Source organism: Pundamilia nyererei, unplaced genomic scaffold (genome assembly GCF_000239375.1).
Source record: "Pundamilia nyererei isolate P.nyererei 1_Seehausen unplaced genomic scaffold, PunNye1.0 scaffold00185, whole genome shotgun sequence".
NCBI classification, from domain to species: Eukaryota; Metazoa; Chordata; class Actinopteri; order Cichliformes; family Cichlidae; genus Pundamilia; species Pundamilia nyererei.
Window position 1 is genome coordinate 283,517 of NW_005187586.1, and position 24,453 is coordinate 307,969.

Sequence of the window (24,453 nt, forward strand, 5' to 3'; positions counted from 1 at the left end):
GCAAAATTTGCATGTTATCGGCATATACTGCCATCAGAATTTCGGCCTCAAACGCTGTAAAATACATTGACCGCGCCTTCTTTCCCTCCGTCTCCATGGTGACTCGCTTAATCTGTGCTCCACTAATCAGGGCTTTATGTATCCTCGTGCACGCGCTTAATTTGGGGTTAAAGCAACTCCGCGTTGATTGAACTAATTGTTATCAGCCTTTCTGAAACCGAATATTCCGAGTTGGACAGTTCGGTGTTACTCAACCCCGTGTATCATTTTTAACTCTGAGTTTTCTAAACCGGCTTCCTGAAATAGGGCCCAGAACTACGCTGTAGACTGTGCCACTGTTTTCCTCCTCCAGCACACCCATACGGTAAAAAAAAACATTTTTCCTGGCCAAAATATATTTCAAATATATGGTAAATATATTTTGTATTTGTGATGCTCCAAAAATATATATTTTTGAAATTGAAAATATATTTCTTTCAAACCAAAATACATTTCAAAACATATTTTAGGGTGAAGAATACATTTCCAACCTTGCAGTGGAAGGTATATCAAAGTATCCTTTATTTAAAATATAGTGAAATCAGTTGATTGTAGGAGTACAAGTGGAATTGACAAACGGGATCATAGGCAAGCTGTCACGGCCGGGATGCCCGGTCGGTTTGCAGAGCAGACTCAAAAGCAGACACAGGAAAGAGAAAACTAAGGCTGATAGGGGGAAGAGAAGGGGGGGGGAAACAAAGGCAAGATGAACTGGGATAAAACTAAACTAGAAACTAAACTAAACAAGACTTGAGGCAGAGAAAACAAAAACCTGAACAGAAACATGAAAAACCATGAGACAAGACATGAAGCAATACAGATGACCTGACACTGAACAGAGGGAGACAGAGGATTTAAATACACAGAAGGGTAATGAGGGAAGTGGAAACACAGCTGACATGAATTAACACATCACCATAGGGAAAACAAAAGTAAACACACTGAACATGGAAACAAGACTATCAATATAAAACAGGAAACATGTTGAGACATGAACTGGCACACGAGAGACAGAGGGAGCGAGCGAAAGAGGAGGAGGGACACAGAGGAGAGAGACACAAGGGTAGCCTACATAGGCAAGGAGATAACACGTGATAAACAGCAAAAGACTCATAAACAAAGAGACGATGGACGATAACATAAACTAGACTAAACTTCAACTAAGACTAACTAATAATAACCCCAGAACAACACTATCTCACAAGTAATCAAAAATACAAAATGCTGAGAATGCCAGACAGGAATGTGAAGTCATTTTTTCATAAGAAGTATCTGAATAATGTTGGAAGAATCAGTTCAGGACATTTTTTGAAGTTTTCACATAGACACGAGGGATTCATCTGCTCCAGACATGTTGTCATTGCAGTATTCAGTTTTATGATGCTGGTAGGCAAGAGGCACAACACAAGGCCCATGTGCTGTCTGTGATGTTTAGCGGATAATCATCTGCACCGTATTCTCACATGGGTGCATTCAGACGTCACACAGGATCTCATCACACGGGGGAAGCTGGCAGGTTAAAGACCGTTTAATGTCACAGCGGAAATGTTTGCAGCTGAACGTCTTTAAACCGTCACAGGAGTCTCGTCTTATTTACTTTACGATGGATTGTGCATTTAAAAACTACGTGAAGATACACGTCCTTCTTTTGGGTTCAATAACTGTTGCAAACAAACAAGTAACAAGTTGTTCTGCTTGTTTCACTATTTCATGAAATGTTGCAAGCATACACACAAAAGGCCAGCCTGATAGGTGTGCGTAAGCACCCTGCTGATGAACAGCGATTGACTGCTGATCAGTGACGTTTGATGTGAGCAGAGCAGATGTTAGAGGCGGATGAATCAGCAGGAGACGAAGCTCCAGACTGGATCAATTCCTCCTGGCAGAGAGCTTCATCCACCAACACCCTCCCCCTCCACCCCCTACAGCTCACTGGTTACCCAACACTCGATATGAGGCTTCAAATAAACACTCAATTTATTTAGTCAGAAACTGAAAAAACACTCAGGCTCTGTAAACCATATTGTTTCTTGGTACAGGAAGAGGAACACAATACAAAACCATTTTAAAATACAAATTTTTACCAATTTATGCAAAATTAATTATGTAAAAATTGAACATTTTAATCTAAAATGTTACATTTAATGAAATCTGGTCAAATGAAATGTACTCTGCTGGTATACATTCATTTTTTACAAGGCAAAGTTTCCTTAATGATTTATTATCATTAAGGAAACTTTAGTTGCTTCATGTTTATTGAAGGTGAAAAATCTTTTGTGTGTGTATGTAAGCACTGATTAAACAGCAACAATCACAAATTAAATTATAGCTGCAAGCAGCGTTGAGAGGGCCCTCGCATCCCAGCGCATTGAGCCACGCCCAACACCTACGCCCAGCAGGTGGCGTTAGAGATTACCATCTGATGTAATGTCACACTGATGCATATAATGTGTGGAACCACCAGTTAAAATCTCATCTAGATCAATGAGGATTATAGCCAACGGTGCAAAGTGAGATTACATGTCGAATGATTGAAATTCGCAGTGGCGCCACGGCCACGCCCTATGACGTAAACTCAAAAGCTCAGCGATTTAATATGACCCAGGTGTGTAGTTGGTCTTACCAAATAGGAATTTGATCCAATAAAATTCCTAGGAAGAGTTTGCAAAAATACAACACCTGGAAATGGCAAAATCGGCACCAAAATGTCACCTTCAATTCAAAATAGCAGACTTCCTTTTGGGTTTGGGTCTATGGACCACAAGACTTTTTTGTTCATTTTGCACTTTTCTGATGTAATGATGTACCTCATTACATTTTTCATTCGTGTACCTCAAACAATGTGTTTGTAGGAATTCGTTTAACAACACATAGGTGAGCTTGTTTAGGCTCCTTTGAACACTAGTGCTCGGGCCCTAAGAAAGTAAAATTAAACGTATGAAAGGGTTTTCAGTGAAAAGTGATGGAAGAGGAGAAAATATGAGAAAACTATCCCCCGTGACAAGACTGTCCACGGTGTATCGCACAGTTCCATCTCCTTGTTGCTATTGTCCTATTGTTCTCAAACATAAGGCCTGGGGTCCAGAATCGCCCAGGCAATGACTCCAATCCGGCCCTCTGGATGGCTTTTGAAAATATGAAAGGAGTTCACCAAATATGAAGGAGTGCACCACTATTTGCAATCCATTTTACACAAAAAGTAATTAAGTCTACAGAAAAGTCTTAAAAAAGGTATATTTTAATATTTTATAATTATAGCCCATACTGGGCAATAAACTAGCTTTTTCTGTAATTCTGCACATTTTTCATGTAGTTTCACTGGTTCGGGCTCACTTGCTATCAAAGTCGTCAGTATGTGGCCCACAATGTGAAATAAGTATAGCATCCCTGATTTAGGCACATTGGATCTGTTAGGATGAGGTTTTGCAGAATCGCTGGTCAAAGTCGGAAATAGAAAATTTACAGCGTCATAAATTATAGCTTTCACAGTAACTGTTAAAATAATCAACACTTCTGTCAAACAGATTGCACAAAGTAGCTGAACACAGTAACTCTGTTATGATGTTTCTGTTATGTTTCACAGGTTTTATATAAATAATACGTGAAACACCTCCAAGATTAACAGCCCTGCGATCTTTGGGGGAATTTTAAAGACAAAAAGTTTCTTTATCACTTTTACTGAACAAGAATCCTAAATTGATTACATATTTAGTTATGAAATATCAAAACTGTAAATTAGAGCATAAATAACAGCTTAGTCCTATGTATGGTATATAGACTTGTAGTCAAGACCGCCTAAACCAAGACCAAGACAGACAGAGTCAAGACCAAGACAATGTCGAGATGAGACCAAAAAGTCTTTAAACTGCAGCCAGATGCTGCTTCGTTTACTGGTGTCAGGCATATTTATGTGTTATGCACTCGCACAGCCCTCCTCACCGCTGTCTACTGTCTCACTCACTTACTAAGAGGACAGACGCACGCTCTACTTGACCGTCGCGTCTCTCACCCTCTCTGTTTTTCACATAATGATATTATCCTATATCCTCGCATGTGATTGGCCACAATATGCAGGGATTGGAGCATAGCTGAGCCGCTGTGTGAGAGCTGAGCAGCGAAAGGAAATTAAGTGAGGAGCCGGCTCTCGCTCAATGGGAGTCGACTCTTCTGATTCACTACAAAGCACTCTCTAAGCACGGCTCTTAGAGCTGATGCTTTTGCGCATGACACATTATTGAACGTTACGTTGTGTGTCATGGATGCTGTTGACTCCAAATCTCCCGACCACTGTGTCGATCTGAGACAGCGAGACCAAGACCACGTAAAAGTGGTCTCGAGACCGGTCTCAGGACATCCAACTCTAATGGTTTAACTATAGTAATAACAACCAGAAAGCATTTTCTAGGTAATTTAGAAACGGTCATGTGACCTACTGTTAAAAGTGGCTTAAACTAAAATGAGACTTTTGATACAGTCCAACCAATACAACATTCATGCTCACAACCAATTTAGCATCACATACATTATTTTTATTAGTAGTAAGTAGTAGCAGTAATAACAATAATATGATACTATTATTACTATAATACTATTATCAGTTGGTTACAATGATTTCAGTCTGTTTGAACACTGATTTGGATGCATGTGCTCGAGTCAGAGCTCTCCCTTCCACTACAAAAACAAGTGGAACTTCTTTATTGTCATCTGTGTACTTCCTGATGAATACATTTCTACCACAATCTCCAACAGACAGCCAAATTTTCCACAGCGCCTCTCCTATCAACTGAAAGACGGGCCCAGCTGTTAATACGAGCTAATCTCTGTGTCTAACGCCTCAGGCTGGTGACTGCGCCCCGCTCGTCTCTCTGTCGGAGGTGCTCGACTGGTCCTGAAGGGATTTTTTTTTTTTTTTTGGATTAAGCTGGCATTTATTGTCTGCAGCTGAGAGAAGACGTTCATAACACACACCAGTACACAGACACTTGCCACAGCGTGGTGGCGTGTCTCCCAGCTGGCCTCATTAAATAACATATTGTCATATAAACCTGACTGACAAGTTGTGTTTGAGAAAGAGATGGCAGGAGTCAGTTCTGCATCTGTCACTGAGTCACCATGTTTTGGAAGATAGAGGGCAACAGAGCAGAGGATGATTCGCGCGCTCGCTCTGCTGTCGGTCTCTCTTCGAAGGCATTTGTATGGATCAGAACTCAGGACACGTCTCTGCAAGCCCAAACCTATAAACTACCGTAAACCATGGAGGACAAGCAGTTTTCAAATGCATCTTGCTCCTATATTGTCACTGTAAGCGTTAACTGTTTACATGTGGTTATTAACACTATGATTAAAACGTGGCCAAAGTGAGACTGAAAAACAGTCAGCGTGAAAAGGAAAATAACAAAGACGTCACAGGCAGCTGCTGCAGAAGTAAACAGGCCAGCACTCAGTTTCATTTATAAGCTATAAATAGAGTCCAACCCAGCAAATTTATGAACAAATAACAACAAGTTAGATTAAAAAAAGATACATTTTTAACACTGGGTCTGTGTTGATGTCTGAGCCAGGAGTGCAGGGATTGAATGAACAGTGGCAGTAACACATCTAAGAACAGTTGGGACAGGGGCAGCAGAAAACTGGAAAAGCAAGTGAAACTAAAAAGAAACAGCCGGAGGAAGATTTTGAAGCTCATTAGGTTTTTTTGGCAAAATAAAAGACGCGCACCAGATAAGAAGTTCCAACGCGCACATGCTCACATTTGCGTCCATATAAAAGGCACTGTTTTTGTCCGCTAGAGTGGGATTTTCTCGGCATATTCTGCACCACGTCTCTGTGCGTTCATCATTTGTTTGAAGCCAGCTCACCTCCTGCAACCACTTTTCCGAGAATACGCGCTTCTTTTGTGGTTCGGACTCCTTCTGACATTTCTTTGGAGGTGGAGGAACACCAAAGTAATTGCTTAAAGGAGCTTCTTCGACATCTTCTAAACAAATGTCTGTCCTCCTCCAGAAAATCTTATGTACGCAAACACGTGTTGCAACTTCTTATCTGGTGCGCTTCTTTTATTTTGACAGTGAATGCGCACCTGCGGACGACTTCTGTGTCTTCTGTGTCTATAAAGCATAATATCATCAACAAGGTCTCAAAATCTGGAGAAATCTCTGTGCGCAATGATGAAAATCTGAGTCTGTCACAGAAATCTGTTGGTTGTTTTTCAAATATCAAAGTAATGCAGAACGATGCTGGTTAGCATGGCTAACATATGTTTTACCTTTTTTTTTTTTTTTTTTTTGCATCTTCCATTCATAGAGAGGACAAGAAAGAGAGATGGGCTACAGACTGGTGATTCTGTATATGGAGTTTGTATGTCCTAGTGACCACTCAAAGTAAAGTTATGGCTTTGTCTGCATGTATTTAGCTGCTAGAGGTTTTCTTTGCTGCTAGAAAGACTTCATACAGAGCTCTCCTGTCTTGTGCTTTCTCCGTGGTGGGTGGGGGCGCTGTACTGGGCTCTGTGTGTTTCTGAGATGGCCACATAAGGAAAACCCCTCCTGCTTACATCATCCAGAATCAAGAAGGAAAAAAATACAGCAGAAATCACTTATACACTTTAAAGCTGGAGTAGCTAGTAGCTTGCAAATAAAGATAAAAAAATAAAAAAAAACACGCCACACTCATGAAACACATACTCAAACCTTCCACACCCCTGATACAGACACTGATTATGTTGACAGGAGCAACAACAAGACTAATCATTACAAGCGACAGTAAAATGATGGTGTCATAGTGAGGGTTATAATCGGGGGGAATTAGTGCTGAGTAAGAGCTGCACAGCCATTTTTATATTATACAGTGACTAGCGATGAAACTGGCTGCTGCTCCATTAAATATATAAATAGAAAAGAGGGCAGATGAAACGCAATAGAAAAAAAAAAACACGAAACCACAGGGAGAATTGTAATGACTTTTCTATCCAGGACAGGAGGTGGATGTTTTGCTGGGAGGCAAAAGAAGAATTAAAGAGCAAATGACACAGACACAAAAGCCCCATTCACGATGGGGGGCTGCAGATACTCGAGTGGGCAGGGCTGTATGAAAAAGGACAAGAAAAGAAAAATGATTGAGGTTGAACAGCGGTATTATATTTTGCTTGTTGTTAGCTGACCAGTGCGGTGGATGACTTGCTTTAATAATGAATTCTGCGCTGTTCTGTAACCGTCAATTGAATTATGAATAACATATTTTCTAACACGTTCAAAAGTTTTAGGGGGGTATGTAAAATTTCTCCCATTTTCTCCCCATTTGGTTCTCTGTCTCTTGTGCTTTGTTGTCAGTTTTACTTCTCTTGTCATTGTCTTAATTAGTTTCAGCTGAGCCCTGTTAACGCGGCGTTTCCGTTCTCCTTGATTATCTTCCTTTATCTATTTAAATCCTCAGTTTTCATCTCCTCTTTGTTGAGTCATCCTTTGTCGCTGTTGCCCTCCTTCATGTGCTTGCTCTGTTGTTTTATTTTTTCCCCCTTTTCAGATTACCTCAGTAAAAGTTTATTTTCTGTTTAAGAAATTGGTCTCAAAAGTCTCCATTTGAGCCTGCAGTCCGTACTTTATGACAGTGATTTCTGCTAAGTTAAGACTCCACTCTGCTGTGCCTCTGAGTGGGTTGTGAATGGGGGTCTTGGTTGATCACTCATGAGGAATGACAACTGGTTGGTTTGACTATAATAAAAACTTTTGGTCGTCATTCATTATTAAACTACCAGGTTACAGTAACAATATGACAAAGTGGCAAATAAATTCGAGGGTTACCTTGGCAACCGGAACCTTGACTGCCCAGCAATGTGCACCGCCCCTTTAAATTAACGTGTTACCATGCTAGTAAACCTATCATAGAGGTATTTAATCCTGATGACCCAAAACCTTACAAGCCTGCACATTTAAATTTGATGAAATGCTAAAGTGATTTTATCCAATAGAGGAGATATTTCACTCTGAACCACGTAACTGAACCTGATGGGGGCATTAAAGGAAAAGTCTTCAGGGCACGCTGAATCTTTGTGCAAATTTTAACTGCAATACTTCAAACAACCTGAAAACTCACTGGTTATTGTTTTTTTGACTCAACCTCTGGATACAGCTGCCAGTATTTTGGGGCTTCGAGTGTAGATAATGAATATCCAGACAGTAATCTAATATCTGTACAAGACCTTCTGCTCAGCGCACCATTCATTGATTACAGCGTGAGTAGATTGAGGTTATGTTTTAAAATAGCTGATAAAACTATCACCAGAGAATAGGCAACAGTTCTGAGACTGTGTGCATTCTGAGCACTGACCAAACAACAGGCATACAGATATCTGTCTCCAGATCATCCAGTGCAGCAGCTGTAGAGATGGTTCAATCAGCAGTGGACTTTTTGACTCAGGAGATTGAAGTCACCACCTAGAACAACACTACTACTGTCAGTCTGTCTAAAAAAAAAAAAACACACACACACACATTCGAAACAACCAGTGTGATTGAAATCACGGCAGCATGTGCACTTGCTTTTGAGCAGCTCATATCCACCGCATTTGTATTAGGCTTCACTAATCCTCACACCAGCGTCTCCTCGTACTCTTTCCCCAGATCAAAAGAGCAGGTGATGTGTGATATGGAAATGACCAGAGTCTTTGGCCTCAAGCCTTCCTGTTCAAAGGCGGCACATGTATGCCTCGGGACATCTACATGAACACCACCAACACCTCAGTGATAATAGCTCAAAGAAGGCTCTTTTTGCTGAAGGGTAGATATCAAATCAAAGGTATCAGTGGGGGCATAAGCAGCCTGCTAGCATCCCTTCATTCATCTGTACCTAATTAAACAAGCAGCCATGTTTCTCTTTGCTAACAGTTTATCCGCTTACTAGAATCAGAACCTATTTTTGTCTTTGTCACAAAGAGATTTTGACACATTTCCATTGCACTGCCCGCTGCTTTATTCAAGTTTAGCCTTCACTAAGGTGTAATGAGAACTGAAGGTTTTAGTAACAGCAACTTCAGCATCCATCTATTCAACACCTTTTAAGAATATGAGAAGAATCTCTCTTCCAATGAAAGAAAGAAAAACTATTTAATCAGCCTTAAAATTTGTCTTTATTCGTAATTAGAGTGAGGCAAAGAAGCTGGACATAAAACAGAAAAAGTTTTAAAAGTAACCATGGACTCCCTTTAATGGGAAATTCGACTTTCAACATTGTGGCATCGGCGTGACCTGAGATCTTCGCATAACGACTGGTGGGTAAAGCAAAGATTAAAGCCTTGCATCTTTTTCTGCTGATCCTTGTGCCTGGTCTGAATCTGCATTTAAGTGGTACGTGGTGTAATATCCAGTTAGAAATTCGCTGATATTACCCACCAAGAAATCTTATTTATTCAAGCAATTAGAATCAGCAGTCAGCTAACACTAAAGTAGGTTTTTCTGACCATTTCAGTCCCAGTTATGATCATCAGTCAGGGCAGTTCATAGAGACTGATGTGATGCACAGGAATGTTAGTTCGCAGTCTTGTATGATTCAGAATCATCAGCTTTGCCATGTGGAAAATCTTCTAAACAAACAACGATTCACTGACAACCACATTCTTTACAAAATAAAGAGGATAAGCAAACTTACTGATGCACAGTATACAGCATACATAAATAGAAATGTATTCTTTATGCTTGCTGTCTTCCCGCTGACTAACAAGCCAGGGATATCAAAGAGACCAAAGGCTGGTGATGAGCTCTGAGCTCCGCTTAATTGGATGTAGCTCAGGCTGTATCTGTAGCAGCAGAGTGAATGGTCCTGGGAGACAAGAGCTGACCGCCACACACCCACACACAGACTCCCTTCTCTTCCAATTAAAAAGAGCTTCAGGACTTGGTTTTGTTTACTTTCGCAGAGTCCTGTCAGGAGAACGATCTTTTCATTGAAGAGTTGGCACATGCAGCTGGAAAAGAAAAGAAACCGTCTGTCATTAGAACATTAATTTTGCTTCCTGCTCGAAACTTTTTGAAAGAATTGCTGGTGACTCTCGCTGCATTTATGTTTTAAAGTCTAATAAACGTCTTCAGCCTGCTTCTGGATCTTAGAAAAATGTAGAACCCCCCCCCCAAAAAGGAGACACAAATTATACTGTAAGTAATTTTAAATAGTTCATAAGTACAGTTTAAGTGGTGCTTAAATTCAGGTGCTTTATGGGAAAAGAGGCACAAATTATACTGTGAGTAATTTTTGTAGCTCCTAAGTAAATTGGCTAAGCGACTAAGTGTGTATGTAAATTTTAAATAGTGTGTAATGTCAGGTATTTTACGGAAAGGAGATACAAATAATATTGTAAGTAATGTTAAGTGGTGTGTCATTCCTGTATTGGAGGGAACATTTCCAGGTCCTGTAAATGCTTTCTGCTTTCAGCAGCGTGGGTTTTATTATGTAGTGGGTTAACCTCGCCTTTTTACATTATTATTATGCGTTGGTGCTGCACAATTCAGTTGTCTTCTTATACCGTCTATAAAAATGTGATAGGGATGGTTCTCCCTTTCCTACCAACCACAAACACTGCAGGGCGCCAAGTCCAACACTGTTCAACCATCAACCGGAGCTTTCAAAAAGACTGTGAGGAAAAATTACATTAGGGTGAATGACGAAAGACTTATTCCAGTAGAATAATTTGTAGAACAAAACAGAATTAACAACAAATCGTTCTTATTAGCTTTGAATACTTTTATTTATACTAGTAAAGTACTGTTTGTACAGTTTAGTTACTTCTTTGGACTTCTTTTGATTTTTGTTTTCTTATGTTCTCTCTAGAGGTAATATCTGAAAATAATCTGTTTGCGCATTAGAAAAGCTTCTGATTCTACATATATTTAGCCGATATTTTTCCTTCTATGAATATGGAAATGTATTTATTTTGCCTGCAACCCCACTGTGTGGATCAGAATCATCTTTATTTGGCCAAGTTTGTGCACAAAAACAAGGAATGTGACCACAATTCACTATACAAACAACTATACAAACTATAAATGCAAAACAGAGTAGTATAACTGCATATGTACATATGACCTGAATGATGTAACGGCGGGTTATTTCACATCGTTCGTCGGAGTGACAGCTGATTATTGCATTTTTATTGCACTGACAGTAACAAAATGAGTTGTCAAGTTCGGAAACTTTGCCTTTACTTACCTGTCTTCCTCTTCCCCACTGTGCAGGTGTCAGCTCTGCTCCACGTGTCTGTTCCTTTATGACACACGGAGCAGAGCAGCAGAGAAGTGCTTTGACTTGTGATATGTCTTCTAGCACAGAAAGACGCTATATGTAACAACCACATTAGTAAAATTGTTACTTATTATGTTCATACGCTGGTTTTTGAACATTTAGTAAAAGTTTTTGACCTGATGACAGACACTGACTCAGCTGTAGCCAGCATGACGTCACCTACTGACATGAGAAGGCTCGAGATGAGCATTTCCAGCCTTGTCATCTTTGTGAGTAGAGAAGCTGCGGGCTCATTGGTCGATCGGAAGTCATGAGCCAATAAGTATAGCTCCTTTCTGAAATATACAACCTGGATCATATATTTAAATTGAACCAAAATGAGTGACTGAGCCCATAAACCGACAACAATATGATCTGTAGGTGGAAGACAGCCTGGAGAGGTGGAGGTATGCTCTGGAGAGAGTAGTAGAAACTAGATAGAATACAGACAGGAGGCAGAGCTGAAGGTGTTAAGATTTTCACTGGGACTGACCAGGATGGACAAGATTAGAAGGTACATGGATGTAGTGAGCCAGCATAAGGAATAGGTGCAGCTTAGGGTCTCACTCATGTTTCGAGTCTTGCATGCTAAGCTAAGCTAACCTTCCACTGGTTCGATCTGCCCACGAAGCCACAGATGTTAGAAAAGGGTGCAAGAAGCCTGAAGATTTCAACTATGCTTATGTAACAGCACAACAGAGAAAGCATGAGTGGGTAATGAGAGAGAATAATGATTGGCAAATCTTCCAGCTGAGATCTAAAAAGATCATCATCAAAAGACTTGAAACGCCGCTAGTTCTTCGCAGCGCTGACATGCTCATATGAGCTTATTAAGCTGGGGCAGACCTGCCTGCTGTAGAGGCTAATAACTCATGTGCCATATATCACCTCTCTGAATAGCAGCAAATAAAAATGAATTCTGTGTTTATAATGCCAGGGCTGTAGTTTAGTCTGCAAATTCTGCTATGATCCACTGCTTTAATATGCAGTAGCTGACTGGCTTAGTAACCCATGCAGCAAGCACTCCGTGAATTTGCTTCATGACGGATGGCTGTTTGGTGCTGTAACAGCCCTACTGTGTTGTAGAGCAAGCTAGCAAATCCGTCAGGGTGCACAACAGGCCCTTCAGTAATGAATAAGTGAGCGGCTGAGCAGCTAATAACTCGCAGAAAGGCCAGTGGCAATAAATTCCATCAGGACAGCTTACAGGCCGCTATCCAGGAAAAAAAAAAAAAGGTACAGGCAAATATTAAACCCAGAGAGAAACACTTAGAGGGTTTATTTTCCCCGTGTTGCCCACTGCTGTGGTTTGCATTAGTCCGCTTTGATTAGAGCAGTATACACACTGCCAGGGAGGCAAGTAACAAAGCAGGATTAGCCGCAGAACTTAAAATATGTCGCAAAATATCCCAAGGCACAACAAAGACTTAAAAGTAAGCACACTGTGCAAGTTTTGTTTCACAGATTCAGCTTTGTGAGCAGCGTCACAGGCTGGAGGTAGAATTTAGACTAAAAGAGGAAGAAAGTGTGGACTTTTCATAGCTTTCTGTCACTGTTTCTCCTTTCTTCATTCTCATTTCTTAAGCTAGGAGTAGGCGGATCGATCCAAATATCGATAGGATCGATACCAATGCTGCTACAGATATCAGATCGATACTAGCGTGACGGGATCGATATTTTGCTGTGTTTCACTCGCCTAAGTTCAGTGCGTTGCACCCGTTCATCAGAAAGTAGACAAACACCGCTCCTCTCATGCAGGCACACTTTGCTCCGCCCCCTCCTCCATGCCCTGCTGTGCACAGCAGCAACGTGTTGCGGTGAATGAGGAAGTATAGCATTGTGTAGAAGTTCTTTACAGCTGTATATTAAAACACTGGAAACAGTTATGCGTGTACTGTGGGAACACCATCGACTTGTGCTACTGGTCATGAAAATATGTTCAGATTTGGCAGATTGATGATCATTCATCATCTCATAAATCATGACACACCGCTGTTCCCTACTTAAGCTGCCTTTAAAAGTTAAAAGCATCAGTCTCTGCATTGGTGTTGGCAATATTGGCCCTGTATGCTCGGTATTGGGTCGATACCAAAATTTGCAGTATGGCGCAGCACTTCCGTAGGCCACTACGTCTTCCCACCATATGACTTGTCCTCCTCCTGCTTTGCCCTGTCTCTTTTCTTCAGTCTCTCCTCCCCCTCTCTCACTCGACCATCTGCGTTTTGATGCATGCACAGAACGTGAGATGCAAACCAGCTTTGTGCTCAGCCAGTCAGGTCATATACTAAATCTCAATTGACTGCTGCTCCAGTTTCCATGGAGAAGAAACAAGCAACAGGGGAGCACAAAAATCAATGATTCCCCACTGGGCCCGGCTCGGGTCTTGTGCCGGGCCTGAGCTGTGGCGCATAAGAGGATGTTGTTGTCCTGCACAACAAAACACTGTGCAGAGTGCTCGGGCAGTTGTGCGTTCTCCTCTTTGCATTAAATTGTCACCCCTCACCTCGGGTGGTGTGATGACACCGGCGTCTGCGGTTCGTGTGGGCCAGAGTAACAGTTAAGCAGGCTGCAGAGGTAAAAATAAAAAATGCTTTCTATTCTGAGAGTTAAAACCAGGACAGCCAAGGAGACAGTGATCGTGTCCCTTGCTAAACACTCCACTAAATTATTTAGATCCTGCTAGCGCCTGTCTTCTATCGTACATACATGGATGCATATGCTTTGTAAGGAAGCACTCAGTATGCAAAGGTGCTAACTCTGGGGGGAGGATATGGCTGCCACCTGTTGGTGATTCTGCTGAGGTTCACCCAGTCACCTTGCTGTTTCCCCTCCGTGATGCTGCGGCAGACTCATTTATCCTCTCTGCCGCTGGCGGATGCTCTCTTTCACCCCAGCATGACTCAGAAGCCTGGCTGCCTATTGAGCCTAATGCTGCAGATGCTCAGCAACAGTTCGCTCTTTATAAGCTTCGAAATGAAGCTCGTTTAATCCAGCAGCAGACGCGATTTTTGCAAAAATCAGAAATGTGCCAAACTGAATAAAAGAACGAGGGCTTAGTCAGGAGTACAAAGGTGGAGCTGAAGTGTAGGTTAACGTCAAGGAAAAGGAAAATAGAGGAAAATTTCTGTCCTGTTCATTTAAATTCAATTCAGTTTTACTTTTACAGCCCCAAACATAACACCAGTCACCACAAGACACTTTATATTGTAAGGTACAGAAACACTATGAGCAAGCATTTGGCGACAGTAGGAAGGAAAAACTCCCTTTAAACAGGAAGAAACCTTCAGCAGACCGAGCTCAGGCAGGAGCATCTGCTTCTGTTAAAGTCTGCTAGCGAACAGCTTGTCACTCATCAAAACTGTCTTCCAGTGGAGTAAAACAACTCTTTAAATATGCCATGTTAACAAAACCTTGCTCCTGACACTTTCTCCAGTGGGCTCTCAGTTTACCTTAATAAAAGCTCTGTGCTGGTTTAAAAGACAGACGTGAGCATCTTCAGGAATATGTGAAAAAAAAAAAAAAGAGCACTTCTCTTATTCATCACCATCCAGATGTAGTTAATGAATTCGGTGTGGCTCTGCATCCCTGGTGTTAATAACCCATACTCACCCATACTTGAGTTAACACCCCAGTGAACATGCTCACTAGTGTGCAGCAGATAAATTCAATGTTAACTGTAACTTTGCAGTTCACATAAATAACATCAAAATAATGTTTTAACATATAATAAACTACTTATATACGCTTCATATATGGTACAGATAAAAATACACACATTTATAGTTTTCGCTTGCATCGCACTGCTGCCGCTCTTCCCTCCTGTTGCCACAGCAACGCAGCACTCGTCTCCATGTCTCTGCGATAGCACATGCTTTGATTAAATCACCGTCGGCAAACGGCGGGGAGCACTACAACGCAGTGTACCCTCAGCCTAATCTAGTGTAAAGGCGCACGTAGAAATAACACGGACACATGATGCAGGTTTGTCATTGACGTCATCTTTGGTGAAGCCTCGATTATGATCCTAAAATAGCAGTGAAAGTTCCCACAACTGAAAACAATTAGTTATAATAACATAAGTGTGCACTAAACCAAACTAAACTACATTTTCCCACCGTGCTTTTACAGAAAGTGACACAACTGGTGCCAGTTTTCTCCACATGACCAACAAAATTGCCAAACTTGCACCGGCTACTCCTTGACCTCCACTTCCTGCTCACCAAGTATGTGAAATCTTCTCCAGCAAAAGCATCGCTTACGGGGACTGCTCACAGTCCATCGTGTGACAACACAGGTAGCAAAAGGTTAAAAAATTAAATACCTCACAGTTGCGTCCAGTGAAGCCCTGGTTACACGTACACGCGTACTCCCAGATGTCCTCTGGCCTGCCTGCCGAGGGGAGGAGGGCCAAGCAGAATCCCCCGTTGAGGCAGGGTCTGCCTTCGCAGGGGTCCGGACGAGGTGTCGCCTGGGTCGGGGTGGGCTCGGCCGGTGCCGGGGTGTCCGGGGCCAGCTGGAACGGAGAGGGGACGGCCCCGATGCTGCTGCTGTTGCTGCCGCTGGTCAGGAGCAGGACGGTGAGAAGCAGGGGGGACGTGAAGCTCCCTGCGTTCTTTGTGGGACGGCAACAAGGAACTGCCGGCACACTGAACACACTCATCCTCATCTTGATCCTCTTAGTCTGGTTTTCTTTTCTTTTCTTTGTTTAGGGGGGGGGGGGGGGGCGGGGGAAAAGGTTGTGTGTTTCTTTTGCGTCTTTGCTCAGAGCTGCTGCTCCTGTTGACCGGGCTCAGCAGCAACTGAGAGGTATATGAGAAATGTGTGTGTGGTGTGTGTGAAAGGAGGAGAGAGCGAGAGAGGGGCGGAGGAGGAGGCAGGCTGGTTGGATGCTGAGGCTCAGCTGTGCGCGGGTAGAATGACTGAGAGGAGACTGGCTGATGGAGAGAAGGTAGGGATGCGAGAGGAGAAGGGGAGGGCTCTCTGCTTCTTTCTGCCTCCGAGTCACAGTGACGATGATTGCTGACGACACTCTCTCTCTCACACACACACACCATCCTCCGCTACCCCCTCCTCATCATCATCATCACCAACTTCATGCACACTCCCTCTCCTGGCTTGCCTTCACTGTGCAGAAAAACAGTGAAGAGGAGCACTGCACCTTCCTCATTTAGAGTCTCATCATCCATATCCTCTTCTTGGAGTTTGGCCTCCAAGGAGGCAGGGAGGAGGGAAAGCAGAGAAGGAGGGGTTGGTGAGAAAACTCATCAGCTTTGCCAAAAGATTGGCTGCTTTCGAGTGATAACAGGCGGCATTACCATAAGGGAGATAATGCACTCTGGGCTTGAATACTGCAAAATCATGCTGATCGAGTTTGGCTGGCATGCTCCGAAAACTTAATCCATAAAGTTCTGTAACAAAAAAGTGTGCATAGATAAAACTGAAAGTAAGGGTTATTTAGGCCTCCCAAATCACAACAGCACAGACATGTTTAGAGTTGTTTTAAAATGAGTTCAAATCCCTTGCTTTTTAGCTTTAAGAGCATCAGTGAACTGTGCCAAGAAATGTGTTTAAAATGTTGCCATCAGTTCTCTTTTGGGGTAGATTTTACTTTGAGCAGACATGGTTTTTAATATGATGCAGTTCTTTGTTGTTCAAAATCCTGCAGTAGGTGATTACAGTTGATCATGTTCATGTAGCGGTCGATGTCAAAGCCAATATATTGATTACAGGAAGTATGACAACCTGACAGCTGTGGACATAACGAAAAGACAGACATAGACTGTAAATAAAAAACGGACAGCACCTCAATGACATCACAGTCCAGCTGTTTCCATCTCTTTGAAGACAGATCAGCAGGTCTCACCGAGACCATTCGTTTCACTTTCAATTAAATTATAAATCGCAGAATCTGAAGCACCTTTAAAAATAAGACTTCAAACGTAAACTCGAAAAAAGGAAAAGTTTACTGAGGTCATAAATCACGTGGAAGCGAGGCGGTCTTCAATTCAATTCAGTGTCCCGAATACCTCTCAATTCGCTCAGGTCCAGTCAAGGTTTACAGGACATGGGGAGCTGCAGTCTCTTAAGAGGCCACAATAAGAGACTGCAGTCTTCAGAGACAATAGCTGACTGCGACCACAAGATGGCAATAATCTACAGGATGGACGCTGCGTGCTTAGAGTTAGTGTGCTGTTAGAAGATGAACGTTTGCCCCAGTCCAGAGGTCGAGAGCGCTCAAGGTTATCATCAAGGATGTCTCTGTATAATATTGCATTCATCCTTCCCTCGACCCAGTCTAGTCTCTCGGTTTCTCTGCCATCACCATGCCACACTGTAGGGATGGTAATGGTCAGGTGATGATTGGTGCCTGGTTTCCTCCAGACCTGACGCTTGGCATTCACGCTAAAGAGTTGTTGTTTCTAATGGTCTGAGAGTCCTTCAGGTACCTTTTGGTAAACTCCCTGCAGGCTGCCATGTGGCGGCTTCTGTTTGAAGAGTCCTGGTGGTTACAGAAACTTTAATTTATGGATGATGTTGCCACCGTGCTTATCGGCACCTTCAGTGGTGCAAAAACTTTTCTGTACTCTTCCCCAGATCTGTGCCTCGGCACAATCCTGTCTCTGAGGTTTACACACAATTCATTGGTGCTCTTGTGCTCTTATGGGGATGCTCCAGAGATCCATTTTGAGTGTCGTGACAAAGGCTGTGAATACTTATGTACATGTTATATATTTTTATAAATTTGCAAGAATGTTAAGCAAACGTCTTTCTACTTTGTTATTACGTGTCAAAGTTTGAAGTGAAAAACAAGTTTCATCTATTTTGGAATAACATGACAGAATATGGAACAAATGAAGCATTGATGCACTGTACATCCAAAACTTTAGTATGAGGAACAAGAGATCGATACCTGCCTTTATCATGTACTCAAACTCTAGACCTTACCAGTGGTGGGCAACTCCAGGCCTCGAGGGCCGGTGTCCCTGCAGGTTTTAGATGTGTCCTTGAACCAACACAGCTGATCTAAATGGCTAAATTAGCTCATCAACATGCCCTGAAGTTCTCCAGAGGCCTGGTAACGAACTAATCATGTGATTCAGGTGTGTTGACCCAAGGTGAGATCTAAAAACCTGAAGGACACCGGCCCTTGGGGCCTGGAATTGCCCACCCCTGCAACTATACTGGCAACTCAAGTCAGGCTTTGAAAGAGACAAATATCCTAAGTGTCAGGGTTACCTTTGAATTTGAGCAGATCTTTTATTTATTACAAATATAATTTTTTTTTAGTCATCAAAACTAATAACATGGAAAGTGTAATTCAGGAGAAATATTAAAGCACACATCCGTTTCCTATGCCGTGAAATCAAAAGTTGTAACAGTCCTTGACCTTGTCCATAATGTAAGATTGATGCCGTCAGTCATTTAAAACAGCTGCAGGTTGTTGCAGCATGCTCAATGTGATCAATACAAAACCTTTCTGCTGTCTATGTCATCCTGGCCTCAACCTTCCCCATTTCCATAATGAATGTCCACTGGTGCCACTTGGTGCAGTGTGAGGTGAACATTTTCACCTCACACTGCACCAAGTGGCTCTGAACACTGGCATCGCTGCAGGCACAGCTCGTGAAGAGAGGTTGACGTTTAAACATCAGTCCACGGAGATGTTTGTCAGATGAAACCAACATGTTTTGTTTTTACATTTTTAATCAATGAAACCATTTTCTACAAACAGACGTCCAAAATGGAAAATGGCTTTGTGTTCCAAACACACCTTATGCGACGTTAAATCTAAAGCTAAGCTCTTTTGTTGTCAAACCATGCCCAACAGGCGACCTGTAAATGGTTACCGTCTCCACAGCAAATCATTTCCACCAGGAAACCGTGGAGTCCTGTGATCCAGAATGACAGGTGTTGAAAAACATTGAGCTTTGGGGGAACCTCTGAAAACTGTTCAAGAACTATGAAATAACCCAACTGGTTCCAACATGCCAAAGCAATGGCAAAGAGCATTAGTCAAACAGTAATATGAGTCAAACAGTTACTTTATTTATGTTCAGGTAAAAACATGAACCTGATGCAGTAAATTATTGCAGATCTTAGAAACCAGCACATGAACGTTGGGGCCAGGAGAGCATACAGTGGCGCCCTCCCCTGGCAACAGACTGCAGGTGCACACCACAGTTTGTTCCAAGCCAGCAGTGCAAAGAAAAAACCAAAAAAAAAAAAAAAAAAAACCACTACAGCAAGAAATAAAGACAATATAGAAAATTAAAAAAAAAGAAAAAAAAAAAGAGGTAAAGCAGACATTCCCACTTCAAACGGGGTGTGAAACTGCATATATATTTTATTCCAGAAAATGAACTTGAAATGCTAATCTGGCTATGAAACGATAAAAATGAGACCAGCCAAACTTTGTGCCCAGCTACATTATGTGTTGAGGGTTGCTCAGAGCTTGGTCTACCAAGATAACCCTACGCGTCCGGTAGGATCCAACAGAAAGACACCAACTCTATTAAAATAAGAGCAAAAAAAATTTACCTGGTCAACACATTAGTTACAACTCTTCATTTGAGCTGAAGCTCTCGGAAATGAGGCCAGAACACAATCTCAGAAGGAGCAGAGGGAGAGAGAGCGAGAGGGAGAGAAAAAAAAAAAAAAAAAAAAAAAGATAATATGAGCTCATCACTACCCGCATTCAACCAACTGCAACTTTCATTTCCACAACTTGAAGCAAAGACACACTGGGGGGAGGGGGAAGCCGAACCAAATCAAAATAAAAAAAATTATAATAACAATGCAACACACGAACTGGGGGCGAATATAATACAGAACAGAACGCGAACAGTCGAACTGAGGGGGAGACGTGAAAACAAAGAGCTATTCTATCAAATGTGTAGAATGAGCAAAGTCTGCAAATTTGTCTGTACAAATGATCTTTGGAGCTAAAGTAAACCTAGCTTGCTCAATGGAACCCGCCCTCCCCGCTCCCCTTCCTCCCCCGTCACCCAGTGATGCTGTCCACCACTCTGGAGAGGAGACATCCCTTTTTTTTTTTGTCTTTTTTGTCTTGTTTAAATATCACATAGCAATTTAAAATGTCACCCAGATGTTTTCATCTTTTTTAACATTACTCAACTACTGATATAAGATTTTACTCTCTTTATATTTTAAGTTCTGCGTCATGGAACACCCTTCCATTTTTCTTTTTTTTTTTCCCTCCTTTTTTTGAGAGACGGGGGCAGCAAATATATATTTAGAGTCTTAATTTTTCTGCAAGCTGCTTTCTCTAACAAGAAGGCTGTACATGTAGCCTTAATGTGTGTGATTACAAAAAAACTAAGGAGGAAGTCATGATTTCATCGGCTGCTGTAGAAGGCATTTTAATGTTGAGATGTGGCGAGATCAGGAAAGGTGGAAAGACTGCTGGCCCTCGCGAGCCGCAATCAACAGTTTCTCTCGCATGATCTCTATGCTGGAGTAGTCAGGCAGCTTCAGGTAGTTGACGCAGGTCATGACTGAGGGGAGGAAGTCGTCTGGATTCTCCGTCGACTCAAACGTCTTCCTCACAATTGTCAGAGGTGGGTTCAGGCTCCGGAAACCTGCCGTGCAAGGGCAACAGCGGGTGAGCGCGGGGCAGACTTGCAGTACAAACACATCCGAGTTTATTTGATTAAGAGTCACATGTCAGGCTCATTAAATTGTGTGCGTGTGTGTATGATGCGCCTCACCTCCGACAGGCAGTCTTGGGCTTCCTGTGACAAACTGCAGAAAGAGTCTTTGCTGTTCGGCATCGAAGCTGCTCAACACCTCAAACAGGAATCGAACTGCACGGCTGCAAAAACGGGATGAAATGGTTGAGAAAAGTTACTGTGTTACTAAAATGATCAAAAATACTCCTCTGCTTTGCAATGATGGTAAAACTGGTGCTACTAGCTGACTGCACTGTGGGTTCTGTTTACTAGAAACGAGAGTCACGATATTTCCAATAAGAGCCAGGAATGTGGAATTGATCATGCTTTGCCACCATCAGCCAAATTCTTCGCATAAATACTGAAGAACGCTGAGATTTACAACGATCTAAAACTTAAGAGCCACAGACTGTCTCACCTGTCATGTGTGTATCCGTGATCCGGTCGACAACACTCCATCAGCGTCTTGACATCCCATGTCTCCGATTTACTGCCACACAGCAACTGGTCAAGCTAAATGTTAAAGTGAGAACGGAATGAGAAAATCCAAACTATGAGCACAGGATTTACTTTACCAAAAGTGTAAACAACTCGTGTCTATATTTGACCCATTTTTGTCTACCCTGCATTCCTAAAAACACACCGAGTGCGGCTGTAAGCAATGCTGACACACTGTTGAAAACTGCTGAATTTCATCATTACAGATAGATTTAAAATGACTACCACGCAGTAAACAAAACAAAGTTTCTTACCTCCTCTGGGTAGAAATACTGCAGGTGATGTAACGGGAAGACCGACTCAAACCCTTCCCTAAAAGACTCAAATTGTCTGGACACTCCTTCATTTAGAGTCCAGTACACCACCAACTACAGGGACAAAGCAAAACATTAAGAACAGTGGGGACGGGGGGAGGATTGATAAAAGCGTGGGTTGTTAGAAAAACTCAAATACCCTGAGGTACTCCTCCAGGTTGTAGATTGTGACTGGGACGTCTTTGCCGCCCTTTTTCAGCTCAATATTTGGGAATCCTGGAAGGGTGAAGTCCAAACCCAGGTCCTCCACTGAGCAGCCATTCATGTTCAGGCTCTCGAGAGCCTGCTGTAGCGTCTCCCTCGTCTGATGGAAACAAACGAGGACAAATGGCATGTGACAAATAAAGAACCTTGAACCTTGAACCAAACAGGTTAGCAGAGAAAAGTGAGGGAGAACTGCTCTGGGTATAAAGTATGATCTAAAGGTAAGAGACACCAAAATATGTACAAAGAAGGGGGAGCACTACCAACAGCAGTATCTCTAAGTAAGTTTAGAGGCATTGTTCCACAGAACAATACTCTGGGCTAATTTCATTAAACACAAGCTCTCTGCGCTCTACCTGTGATCGGTCTTGCTCCAGCCTCTTCTTTTGGCGGATAATATCCTCCAAGTGTTGGATTGACTTGGCAACACCGGGATCAATGTTCACCAGGTCGTGGGAGCTTATAGACATCTCATGCCGTAGCATCCACTTATAAAATGGCAGCCCCAAGGGCAGATCCAGCTAAAGACGAGGAGGAGGACAGGATCAGGTCAGAAAGTTTGTTTTAACATGTAAATGTTTACAGCCTCCGCATGCTAAACGGTGTGCAAGAGATGAAAATGGAGGCCGTTACCAGTCTGAAGTCCATTATGGCTTTAGCCATTAGCTTTCCTAAGAAACGGAACTTCATTTTGATTTTGGCTATGTGCGCTGGTTTGGTCGTCCTGCCGAAGGGAACAGCAAACAGTCCTCTGGAGCTGAACATGTACTTGGTTCCCTCTTGGTTTCCTGCAAAACAAGAAGGCGGTCACTGAAAGTTAATACAAGATACTGTAACATTAAATATGAATAAAAATGCATTTCTCGCTTCCAGTCATATCTTCTTGGGAAAACTGATCAATTAAAATCAGTGGCCCCTAAATAACGACATCCTTCAAAAACCAAACTTAAGCACTTTCATTAACGCCTGACTAATGAGATGAAGACTACCTCGATAATGAGTTTTGTATTAACAGACTCGCGTCATTTAACAACACTTTTCATCATTTCCCGCACGTCTGTTCACAGTTGCAGGATATAAGCTGGTACCTTTGGGATTGGCCAGAGTAACCTCTTCGCCTCTCCAAAGACCAAGATCGGCGCGCTGAAGCTCCTGAGACACCAGAGCGTAGAACTCCTGAGTGGGACCGAGACCTGTGCCCACCTGAAAAGGAGAGGGAAAACAAAGTCCAAACTTTCCTCCTATTTTCTTTCAGAGTTTGAGTATTCAGATACGAGAAACTTAAATACCTCATTCTCATACTGAATCTCAAGCATTGCCCTGGAGCTGCCGAGATCCTGCATCACAGACTCTGCCTGTTTTAGGAGCTCGTCGCGGTTTATCGTCCTCTGAAAACACAGCATAACAGAGGGAATCACGTGATCACATTTAGCAGGTCACACGACACAAGATGTGGATTCCAAGGTAGAAAAAGTACAGCACAATGCTTCGAAGTAACACACTGCACCTTTTTCCTGTCCAGACGTGGTGCAACTCTGCTGTCCTGAGAATCTGACTGGTTGATCTCAGGGTTTGTGTCCAACAAGCGCTGCATTGCTCTGTCACGGTCAAAGGCGGTTACATAGAATAACATCTGCCGAGTGTCAAAGGGGAAGAAGAAGGGGCTGCAGAGGAAAAGAGAGAGAAAAGTGTGTTACTACAGCCAGGCAACAACCCCAACAAATGTAATCTTGGCGTTGCAAAACAGATCACAGACTATTCTTGTGAAACTTACCAGGACTTCCCAAGCTCAATGAGCCACGTGGGGATGTTCCCAGTCATGATGACCAGAGGGTCTTGCAGCTGACGATTGGCTTTGGCTGTCAGTTTACTGTTAATGAACTCATTGGTAGAGATAATTTCCTTACACGCAGCGTTCTGTACAACAAAATAAAATATTAAAGTCAATGTTACTGGAATATTTTATGTCCCAACACAATGAACAATCCTAATTGTGTAAAGGCCTGTGAAAACATTTTCTTAAGGACGATATTTGGTGTTCAAAACTCTATCAGAAACAAACACACACTAAGTTCCTCACTGTCAGAATCCTGTCCAAAGGAGACTTACATCATACAGGTAGAACCAGTATCTACTGATGGAGTGCAGGACCCTCAGCAGCAGGATGACCTCTAAAGAAGGGTCATCAAAAGTTATGGTCTCTGGTGGCTCCGAAGTGAGGTATGTCTCTAAGGGATTGATGACGCTGGGACATACACCATCTGGAAGCAATGGGAATAGTTTTAATCAAAACATACACATTTAGATTCAGTAGAAACTGAACAATAAGACCACAGATCCGCTCACTTGCTTTTTGATTTCACAGTTAAACTTTGCAAGGGTGACATCAAATGTCAGATGTACAAGTGTGTGGCCTGTAGAGCAGGGCGATATGGCCAAAA

At 42.4% G+C, this 24,453-nt stretch overlaps 2 protein-coding genes across 2 annotated transcripts in view; both read right to left on the reverse strand.

Moving 5' to 3' along the window:
• Nucleotides 1-16,040, reverse strand: part of dner (delta/notch-like EGF repeat containing) — a 75,100-nt gene extending 59,060 nt beyond the window's left edge. Inside the window, exon 1 of the mRNA XM_005746897.1 lies at nucleotides 15,629-16,040. Within this exon, the coding sequence (XP_005746954.1) occupies nucleotides 15,629-15,973 (345 nt within the window). The 5' untranslated portion in view covers nucleotides 15,974-16,040. The remainder of the gene's footprint in view (nucleotides 1-15,628) is intronic.
• Nucleotides 16,041-20,658: 4,618 nt separating this feature from the next.
• The window catches only part of trip12 (thyroid hormone receptor interactor 12), a 28,531-nt gene continuing 24,736 nt past the window's right edge, over nucleotides 20,659-24,453 (reverse strand). The window contains exons 30-42 of the mRNA XM_013914296.1: nucleotides 24,416-24,426; nucleotides 24,122-24,291; nucleotides 23,787-23,929; nucleotides 23,520-23,676; nucleotides 23,302-23,400; nucleotides 23,101-23,215; nucleotides 22,646-22,800; nucleotides 22,369-22,533; nucleotides 21,948-22,112; nucleotides 21,749-21,862; nucleotides 21,415-21,509; nucleotides 21,036-21,139; nucleotides 20,659-20,906 (exon numbers count right to left, since the gene is read on the reverse strand). Coding sequence (XP_013769750.1) covers nucleotides 20,710-20,906; nucleotides 21,036-21,139; nucleotides 21,415-21,509; nucleotides 21,749-21,862; nucleotides 21,948-22,112; nucleotides 22,369-22,533; nucleotides 22,646-22,800; nucleotides 23,101-23,215; nucleotides 23,302-23,400; nucleotides 23,520-23,676; nucleotides 23,787-23,929; nucleotides 24,122-24,291; nucleotides 24,416-24,426 — 1,690 coding nt within the window. The 3' untranslated portion in view covers nucleotides 20,659-20,709. The remainder of the gene's footprint in view (nucleotides 20,907-21,035; nucleotides 21,140-21,414; nucleotides 21,510-21,748; nucleotides 21,863-21,947; nucleotides 22,113-22,368; nucleotides 22,534-22,645; nucleotides 22,801-23,100; nucleotides 23,216-23,301; nucleotides 23,401-23,519; nucleotides 23,677-23,786; nucleotides 23,930-24,121; nucleotides 24,292-24,415; nucleotides 24,427-24,453) is intronic.